At 39.7% G+C, this 10,628-nt stretch overlaps 1 protein-coding gene across 1 annotated transcript; it reads right to left on the bottom strand.

Moving 5' to 3' along the window:
• Positions 1-1,353: 1,353 nt before the first annotated feature.
• On the bottom strand, positions 1,354-9,751 carry taf7 (TAF7 RNA polymerase II, TATA box binding protein (TBP)-associated factor). Its single transcript, XM_053323766.1, has 12 exons — positions 9,574-9,751; positions 8,685-8,761; positions 8,512-8,590; positions 7,716-7,849; positions 7,418-7,538; positions 7,227-7,285; positions 6,682-6,754; positions 5,904-6,017; positions 4,274-4,468; positions 2,788-2,900; positions 2,046-2,105; positions 1,354-1,643 (listed from the first exon to the last, which is right to left on the bottom strand). Exons 1-12 carry the CDS (start codon positions 9,590-9,592, stop codon positions 1,599-1,601), a joined length of 1,089 nt encoding a protein of 362 aa, XP_053179741.1. The 5' UTR covers positions 9,593-9,751; the 3' UTR covers positions 1,354-1,598.
• Positions 9,752-10,628: the final 877 nt, after the last annotated feature.

The following is a 10,628-nucleotide window of genomic DNA, read 5'->3' as shown; positions in this document are numbered from 1 at the left end:
GCGAGCAACTGGGAATCACCTCACTGGGTAAGGAACACAGACACACAGCAATACGGACACGCAGGTAAATGGAAATTCATGCTGGCATTGTCATGGAAAATGTTTGTCACAGTGTCCAGGCTCAGTGCCATATGGCTGGATGTGACTAGAAGGGGGAAAAAAAGTCAGCGACCGGTAGATCAGTGCATGAACAGAAATACAGACACTGTGCCAAGAAACATGTTGCAATTTGGTTGACCAAATGTTTGCTCTGTGTGTAAGAGCCAGATACAGAATCATTCCCTCCCTTCATGAATAATTCATCAGAATCTAATTGAAGTGGGCAATGCAACACAAACCTAAAAATAGAAATTTTTCCGTGGAACATTAATTACATCACAGTGGTAATTATGCAAGCCATTATCATTTCTAACATACTAGATTTCAATCTAGGATAATTCGGGTTATCAGGTTGGCTGTTAGGCTACCTTTGTCCCAGGTGGAAAGTGTGGCATCGGCCCCTTGCCTCCAGCAAGAATCTTCTTCTTGACCCCTGGATGATTGACAAGGTATGTCTCCTCCATTTTCAGTGTGTTTTGGAGATTTCTTTTTTTCCTTCTTCTTAGGTCTGTATTCTTTTGGCTTTCTAATTAACCTGGTGTTGGGAGACTTGGCTGGTTAGCTGCTCTCTGACAGATGGCAGGATTAGGCAGGGTTTGGAGATGGCCACGTTAATCTTAAGAGACTAATCCCTTGCCTACTCCTGTGATTGGTGGGGCAATCCTTGCAGGAAAGAGCAGGAGAGGCGGGGATGACCACCGGACCCAGAATTATGTGGACGAGAAAGGCCCAGATCACTCTCGAACAAGATTATTCTGAAACAAGAGTAATCTGAGGATGTCTATGAATGACAGCTGTCTGTCATGTATGCCACACAGGCAAGTGGACAGGAAGTAGCTATTAATCTTTAATCATCACTGCTGACATTTGATTGGGAATTATCTGAATACCAAACAAACTCAAATAATATATAAAGCAGCATTCTGGTGAGTTATTAGCATGGTTTAGCAGTCAGCTCAGTGGACAGTGCACTAAATAAACCAGTAAGAATTTGTAAAAATGCCACAGTCTGTGATATCTTAATCTAATAAAAAAACTGAAGGTGGTTTATCTACATTAAATCAACAGTTACTGCACACGCGTAAATATATACTTGAGTGCAATAAAAATGACATTTGTTTGACACTTGAGTTGTGCCACAATCTATTCCTCAAACAGGTAATGAAATACAAACAGGGTGAGCTGAGGTAAAAGTGTTAAGTAGGAGTACAATTAGTTTTAAGATGGCAAGCAAAACAGACACAATATTCCACCTTGAAGCCAAACAAAAACTTTAATCACAGAGTAACTAACAGCACATTCTGTCAATTTAATAATAAAAACATTACATTTTTTATACAGAAAGCTGTATGCTTGATGAGTAATTCACAAAAATGACAAATTGAAAGGAATGACACAGCAAGTTATCTAATAAAGACTCCCTCCTCCCTGGATGAAGGCTCCAATCCCCCTCTTCGGGTGAGTGTGGCTGAAGATGACATGAGGCTGCCCCCTGGTGGTCACTTCTCTATCAGTGAGTCCAGCTGCTCCTGCAGGGAGGCCAGCTGTTGGAGCAGAAAATAGAAGGCGTGATTGATGCCCGACAGCCCCGGGGTGTAATTGGAGGGTAAGTGGATGATGATTAACATGTCTTTTCACATTAATTCACTGCCTTCATTTGTCAATACAAACAACAACGCATGACAGTAGGTGGCTACTATGCCATAACTGGCTGCAAAAAAAAGGACTCCACCGGTAGCTGCTGACAAATTCAATTTTGCATGATTGAATTTGAACTTTGCTATTAGGCATGAAAACTGTTGGATTTCAATTGGACAGTGAGCGCAGTGCCATGTGCCAGCATGGTGTTTGACATTCATACAAAATAAATTCATGCAAAGTGCTGAAAGCTGTAGAAAAGCTCACAGCGAGCTCTGATCTTCGGCTTTTACAAAAAAGGTTCTTACCTGCTCCATCTCCCGCTCCTCCTGCTGAATAATCTCATCCAACAAGGCTTGGAAGCGATTCTGTGAGAAGAGAGAGACAAACAAGATTTGTTTGAGTCGACATGCTGAGCCTCATTAAATTGTGATGGCTTTAAATGTGTGTCTGCCTGGGCTGCTCGTGTCACTATCTCCTCTCTGACAGAAAGGCCACTTGGAATGACAGTCAGAGACAGCTGACCTTTTCCCTGCGACTGTGATAATAACGATTGGAGATGGGGCTCTGACGGTCCCAAAACACCGGGCAATGAGAGCTCTAAATGGCAACGTTAAAAAGGGCTGTGTCTGCTCATGTTTCACTCATTGTAAAGTCTCCACTAAAGAACGCTTGCTAGAACAATGAATTTTCATACCGTTTTTTCTGCATGCTAATGCTTATACAGTAAAGGGCTGACGGGAGAAATGCAATATCTAGGGCTTCAAAAAATACAAAAAACAAAACAAAATAATGGCCTCCAACACTGCGTGTAATGAGTGGGGTTTTTTCATATTTTTCACATCACTGTTTAGAGACCTTATGCTACATGAAGATTTGCCTCCAAGCTCATCTACATGTTCTTGTTTACGTTTCTGTACATGCAGACCTAGTTTCTGAATGACTCTGATTGTACAAAAAAAAAAAAAAAAGAGCATGAGTGTGTGTGTGTGTGTGTGTGTGTGTGTGTGTGTGTGTGTGTGTGTGCATGTGCGTGTGTTTACTGCTCACTTTGAGGGCCTGGTTTTCCACTTTCATGATGAGCTCCTCCTGCTGTTTCTTTCGGGCGCGGGTTTCCTGGAGCTTGGCCTTGACGCTGTTGATCTGCACCTGATACTCCATCACTGCAGGGCACAGCAGGAGGTTCGTATGTGTTATGATTGTCATAAATACACTCAAATGTGTCATTTATGTCTCTGCTTTCTGGCACAGTGAAGCGCAGAGGCAAAAAGATGGAGAGAGATGATGATGTGACATAATTTGAGAGCAAAGATGACGAAGATATGCACCCTTGCTTGCTGAACCACGAAGATGCCTCCATTTCACTTTGACAAATTGCAGTTAATGGGAACAACAAATCCATTTAAAAAGGACGTGAGCCAGCAGGTCGAAGCACTAAAAGACACAACTAAATCAGTTTGCTCTGGGCTCCACAGAGGGTTCTCATTAAATTCAGCCAAAGTGATAGTGCTTCACAAAAACCTGTGGCTCCACCACCATCAATTATCTTCCAAACTAAATGTATCCGTCCTCTTCTTCCCTCAGCTGACTCTCAATCCTCTGATATAGCCCATCTAATATGCAAAAGCAAGCAGGGAGGAGCCCCTGCAAACCCATTTATTAAAACTTTGCAGGGCTGCCAGGATTATGACCAGCCAGACGTCAACTCTGACGCACTGGGAGAGGCTCTGCTGGGTTGCTACAATGGAGCTGGCTGGTAATATTGCTGACTGACAGCTCCATGTATGTAGATAAGGAGGTATTGAGCTGTCAGGTTGGACAGCTGTCTGAGCTACACGCTGAGCCACTACATCTGTCAGACTAGTTAGTGGAGGAGGAGAGCAGAGCGCTGTCAGTGTGTGCATCTCTGTGGGTGAGGACACAGCACGTATAATCAGGTGAGAGCAGGGCTACACATTTATGTGTGTGACCTAAAAAAATCATCTCTGATTAGAAGTCCAGAAACCTCACCCAGGTTATTTTTGACCTCTTCTTTGATAAGTATCTGAGAGGGCGGAGGCGAGTTTGATTTAATTTCATCAGACTCTACTCCCAAGTCCATTCAAAAAATCAGCATGTCAAGTTCTCTGCCACGACCACTACAACTGAAGAATGAAAGATTGTCAGTGTGCCCAGGCTGAAAGAATAAGTATTCACACTGAGAAACGCATATTGCAAGCACAGCACGATAGACTGCATAATACTAATGCTGCACTTACTTCATCCACTTCCCTGAGTATGTGTGCACATGCTTAATTTTATAAACACATGCACGTGTATGATATCTACAGAATATACACTCACCAAGCACTTTATTAGGTACACCTAATACATCTAATGTAACTTGATAAGGCATTAGACCTGCTGACAACAACAAATACCATATCAGTATTTATAAAAACACAGAATATATTTCATATGTCAATAAGCTTTTCATGCATCTCAGATATGTGTTAAGACCTGTAACTTTTAAACAGAAAGCCTGATATCCTCTCACCTATCTGGTTGTTTCTGTCAGTTTCATGCTGTGCAGAATCAGACTCGTTGAGTTTGTCTTGGAGCTGTCGGACCAGATCGTCCTCCGTGTCCATGATATTCAGGTCCTCATCCTCGTGCCGGTCCCCTTCGTCCTCCTCATCCTCACTGGAGCTACTGATGTCGTTGAAAATCTCCCTCAGTTCGTCACGCTGGACTGGCCATGCGGAAAGCACATTAGTGTTATTAACATGAGATGGAGACAGCAAGAATTCAGAGCACTTCCTTTGCTTCAATCTAGGTCAAAGAGACAAGACTATTTAGAGTTATAAAAAACAAAAGCTGTTATGAGTTACAGCCTCATATGATAAAAGCCTGAAAAGATTCACGTGGACTGTAGACTTCCAGTATTCTCATGGTGTTTGGCAAAGAAAAACTGTGTGAAATTGTAGTGGGTAAGTATATGTATGAGGTACATGTTTTACTTGTGAAATGCTTTTGTTACCACACTGTTCTACTACAGCACTGGGGTGTTTTAAAGTAATATTAGTCATTCCAGTCATGCACAGCTCTCGCCTAAGAGTGCCAGCGTACTTACTATGCACCTACAAGCCAAAAATCTCCTCTGCAGAATCCAGAAGCAAAAATTATCTTTCAGCCAAAGGGTAACTAATGCTTAGGTGCTCTCTATTTCCTTTTCATACCATTGGTGCAGAGGCTATCAAGAGTAGCAATGGTGTTGTGTGTGTGTGTGCGTGTGTTCAAAATGAAGACAGAAAAATACTGTTGAAGTGAAGGCATAGAGCAACTAGGGCTGGGCGATATGGACAAAATCAAGTATAACGATATATTTGACCAAATACCTTGATATTGATATTGCAACGATAATGTAGAAATGACTCTTGATGCTTTCCCAAAATATTTACACGATGAAAAGTTTGTGGTTATAAAGACAAAAGTGGGTAAAAGGTAAATAACAGAACAGCTAGAACAGTCTGGTAAGTTCAGAAAATTACACATTTTTACAGTAATGCAACATTTAAAAGCAGGAAAAGACAACACTGATGACATATCACCATATTACGATATCCTAAATCTAAGACGATATCTAGTCTCATATCACGATATCGATATATTGCCCAGCCCTAAGTGCAACAAAGGAAACTGTCAGGCTGTCATTTTACAGTAGTCACGACTTCTTTGTTCCATGCCGCTGCTGGGTGGGGGGTCACCAAAGTTTACAATGATAAAAATATGGGTCTCTCAAGAAAAAGGTTGGGAACCACTGGTCTGTAGGATGTGGTTGAAGTTTGTCCTTCTAACTCTTCCTTTTAACTGAATAGGGGAACTGGCACACCTCTCCCACCATGCTAAGAAAAGCCTATCACTTTAGTCATTTTCTTCCTGATGATTCACCAAATACATAATTAGGGCTGCAGCTATCAATTAGTTTTTTGGTCTATAAAATCCCAGAAAAATAGTTATCACCGTTTCCACAGACAAAGGGCCTCATTTACTACGTCAAATGTCTTGTTTTGTCCCAACCAACAGTCCAAAAGCCAAAGATATTATGATTATTTTTCTGTCTATCAACGGGATTTATCGACTAATCGTTGCAGCTCAACATATAATTCATCATATATTTCACTTACCAGAGGACCCATGGCCCATTTTGTGTCCTGAGGTGCCAGGTGATGAGTCAAGGTTAGCCAGAGAGCCATGCTGGTCAGCATCCTTGGATTCATCCTCCGCTATTATTTCCCACCCTGAACATCACAGGTTAAGGTCAACATACCCTCTGTACATTCCTCTCAACCGTCAGAAGTGCTGTACTAAAAGACTCATGGTCCTAAAAACTCTCACTTTTCATCTGAAGTAGAACTGAAGGGTAAAGACCTCATAATAATCCATACGAACTGCCTTAATGTTAACATTCATTAGCATGTCATGTGTATGTCTTCTGCTGCATGCAATGGTAAAACTATAATTAGAAACAAGCTTCACTGTGACCAACTAAGCAATGATAATGAACAGTCCATCTCAATTAACACACAGCAAGCAGACACTCAAAGCAGCCCTGCTGTGCTCTTATTCTGTCAAGCAAGTTTAGAGTTTCATTAGAGCACTAATAGCCTCCTTGCAAAGTGTATCCCTTACACAAAGACATTAGACAGAGTCAAGTCAGGTGAGCTGAGTGGGAGTCAGAACACCCACCACATCAACCTTTTTGGCTGCAAGACGGGAGTGAGGTTAAGTTTGTCCTCATGTCACAAAAAACGTCCAATTTATTCTACATGACATGAAGCACACTACTTCTTTGGGCCCGAAATATTTTTGCTGGTACATGAGAAACACACACACATTCTTTCTGCTATTTTCGGCTGTGTAAGATGGACTTACAAAATATCTGTAAATGTTTAAAAAGGATACGAACACTGACAGCATCAGCGTCTGTGCTCAGCAATCTCTTCACCTCCTTTTCCACGTCAGGCGATTCAATGTACTGCAAGAAAGGAGAGAGAGAGAGAGAGAGAGATAGGGTTACATCTAGCGTTTCTTTCTCACACACACACACACACACACACACACACACACACAGGCAGCTGGACATATGCCAGGAAGCACATTAGCGATTAAAAACAGATGCGGACAAATCAATATGGCTCAGCTCTGCATCGTCAGGAAGATTTATTCAAAAGACAAAAGCAGAAGTGTAGTTCTCAAGCACACTCGCTTTCACTTTGATCAGAGCAATAGTGAAATTGCTTTTTTTGCAAGCCTTTGGGGCAAACTAAGATGGAAAGGCTTTATTTATATGTAAATCTTAGTTTTTCACTTTCACCACAGTTTCTCTTTTATGAAATGTAAATGTCTTGGTGGAAGAAAGCCTTGAAAAGAGATGGATCATCAGACACGATGCTAAAGAGATGGATGGGAGGGGAGCGCGCTGAGGGGCAAAAGAAAATGTCAAAAACCTTCTTTTTCGCAGTCTTCCGAAATCTTCTCTTGCGTGTGTTCTTCAGAGGGCAGGTAACTAGAGACCAAAACAAAAGGATTAGTGGAGTCAAAATGGCACAATCAGCTGTGGAGGGAAAACAACGCTTCCTGAATTACTGATTTGCAAAGTTCTCAAAAAGTTGTTGCGTGTACACGTTTGCCTACTTACTGCCATGGTTCCAAACGAACTTCTTGTCCTTGTCTTTGTCCTTCTTCTTGCTCTTCGGGTCCGTGCCAGTGGGCTCTTCTAAAGGAGGGTAAAGGTCTCCATCTAGTGTACACACCAGCATCTAACCCACAGATGCAGAAATTAATGTTAAATGAAACTGCATTCTGCTGATTGATGTAAACATGTTAAAAATTAAAAGCACTTTTTTTTATTTACAATAAATATTCTAGACAAGAATAACAACCAATGTATCCAATGAAGAGGTCATCCATAATGTCATGCTATGTTGCTGTTCTACCTGGCAGACATCTGCAGTCTTGTAAAATGTCTTCTTGTCCACTGTTTTAAGAGACTCAATCATACAGGGCAGATCCACCAGTTTGCAGGCAAGAGGGACACGGTCCACTCTCACTATACCATGGCGACCATCAGCTATGATTCAAAAGGACAACATGATTAATTACTATGACATATTGAGTGTGAGAATGGAGTAATCAAGTAGAATTAGGAGTGAACAGTCACTGTTAAGAACAGAAAATATAAACAATTCAAATGATAAACAGTAGATGTGTACCCATTTATTTGCTTAGGACTTGCAAAACAAGCAAAAGGACATGTTCACAATTTTTCAAGTCTGTCTCAAAACAATAGTCAGGTGTCTGTATGAACAATAAAAGAGGTTTATCTTCTTCTATTCCTGTAATCATTCCTCCTGTTCACACATATCATTAAAAATATACCCTCCAGATGTGCTTACAATGCGTTTCCAATGTTCATTTGGGCACCTGACCATTTTTTTAAAGATAGACAGAACAACTGTAAACCCATCCTTTAAGCTTTCCCTGACATGCATACTAAAAGTTAAAATTTAAGTATGCTGAGAGTACTAAAATGCAGATACTGAACATTAGTGCAATTAAGACACTAATGATTCACTCCATATATATTAGTGCATATTTTCAATATGTATATTTCTCAAATTTAAAAACAACCTCAACTTAGTTCTTGACTGGATTTTAAATGGACAACCAGACAGTTTTACATTTGAGAAATATCAAAAAGGTCAGACTACAGCCACTGATAAACCATCTTACGGTGCAACTCGATGGTGAGCCTATCTTTCATGTTCATACTGCTGGACTGGGCAATCCTCCTTACTGTTGAGGCGTACTCCTACGAGAGAAAAAGATGACCCACGTCATTAACAGCAAATGGTCACAATGGATTTAACAGAGCAACATGTTTTCAGTGTGCACAACACTCTCACCATAGGAAGCCTCAGAATAAACTGACTCTCCAACTCATAAGGAGCATCCTCCTTGCTCTTGGAGCCAGCCTTCCCAACTACAATGAAAAAAGAAGTACATCAGTTTTAATTTTGCTGGCTTTGTATTTATGCAAGTACAAAGTACATACAGATAGATGTAATATACAGTAATATACTGTTTAGAAATGAAGAGGATACTTTTAGTCTTATGTTGAATAAACAGAAGTACCTGCTTTGATAGTTTCATCATTCAGGATTAATTTTAATTTTCTTTTTGATTACTCTATTTGCACATTTCTGAGCTTCCAGTGGAAGCTTCCACTGCCTTACATTCACTAACTAGGGCACAATAAAAAAGATGCACCCTGCTCTTGCCATTAGAACTTGCAATAGAACTTGCAATAGTCTTGCAGAGTAAATTCAGCTTCTCTGATATCCTTTAATATCTTCTTCCACATAATAAAGAAAACATTTACATGTATTCTATCTTTTTTTAATTGTACTTTTTAGGAGTACAATGCAATAATTTATTTAGAGCTACTTTATAATGGGGGTGTAAAGATACACTGATCTACATCGATTAATCATTTCAAACAGCAACAAACCAATAGCAGCGATGGAAAACAAAAACACCAGGTAACCTACAATTAATATGATACATCCCACAACTGTGGCTGGGTTTTGTTATATTGATCGACCCTAATGGGACCCTAATGGGATCGCGCCTTGTGGTATCCACATGGTCATAATTATATTAAATTGTTATTATGAGTATGTTATTTTCAACGCTAAGCAGACATACAGGTTACTGTTCACAAAAACCGAGTAAAAACTAAAAAGCTAACGTTAGCTTAGCAAGATACGTGAATGGGAGATGCTGCTAACGTACCTTTGATTTTAGATGTCATCTTCGTTTTTGCTACGTGAACTTTACCGTTGCACAAATGTGCTCAAATAATTAATAAACACCACCTAAGAAGGAAAGACTGAATGTGCCAATTACAATAAAAAATCGAGCAGAAACACAACACAACACAACCAGGTCTTGCTGAGACGTCTTGTTGCGTTCAAGTCCCCCTCGGAAATTGTGAATGTTACCCTTTCCGGCAACAAGGACACACACGTCTCATTATATTGTGTATAAATTAAAATCCCACTTAAACCCACGATATATGCTGTATGAAATAATCATAAACACTAGACTAAATAAGGGCACACTTTTGAGTGCTGGTATATGAAATAACGGACAAAGGTTAGCTTCCTTTTTTATAACTAGATAAATAATTTCCGATAAATTTGAATGGCACATAAATTCCGGTCTTTTACTTTCTATCGCGAGACTTGGCCATGATAGTGTCGAAAAAATAAAAACGAATACAAATATCACTTATTTATTATATTTATATAAATAATAAAATAATATCCTTCTGTTTTTTGAACATCAAATAAACTCAGTATTCTAAAAAAGTTTAAAAAAAATCATCAGTAAAAAAAAAAAAAAAATCATCGTTTGATTCTTATCTCATTTGACTTTAGTTTGTGTATATAAATTAATCAGATGGTACTATTAAATAATTGAAATTAAAAAAAAAATTACAAATACACACCGTAGGCTATTTCTTTTCTTAGGATAGAGAAGTCATGGCCCGCCCTATTTTGTCTCTGATTGGCTAATACTCGTTGCCTTCGCCGTGCTAGGAAAAATATCGCAAACATGGCTCTCAGTCTCACTTCCTTTTCAGAACGATGACGAAAACCTTTTTTTAGACAAAATAAAAGCTCTCAAATAGAACTATAGTCTCGTCAGCTATGAAGATATGGATGTATAAAAATGTATTTATCATTTACATTCCCCATTAGAGATAATAAATACGTGGCCCCAAATCGCGTCTCTTTGAATTGGTTCAAACTAGCAACATTATTTTCTTTGGTGCTTTTATTTCG

This window comes from Scomber japonicus, chromosome 8 (genome assembly GCF_027409825.1).
Source record: "Scomber japonicus isolate fScoJap1 chromosome 8, fScoJap1.pri, whole genome shotgun sequence".
Classification (NCBI taxonomy): Eukaryota; Metazoa; Chordata; class Actinopteri; order Scombriformes; family Scombridae; genus Scomber; species Scomber japonicus.
The sequence above is the reverse complement of the archived record's forward strand: the minus strand, read 5'-3'. Positions and strand labels throughout refer to the sequence as shown.

Bases quoted from the DNA above. Each gene is read 5' to 3' on its own strand.
- taf7 (XM_053323766.1), bottom strand. The intron at 6,755-7,226 runs GTTTTTGACATT...CCTTTCTTGCAG, and splicing joins GGAAGACTGCGAAAAAGAAG to TACATTGAATCGCCTGACGT. The intron at 4,469-5,903 runs GTAAGTGAAATA...CCGCATGGCCAG, and splicing joins AATGGGCCATGGGTCCTCTG to TCCAGCGTGACGAACTGAGG.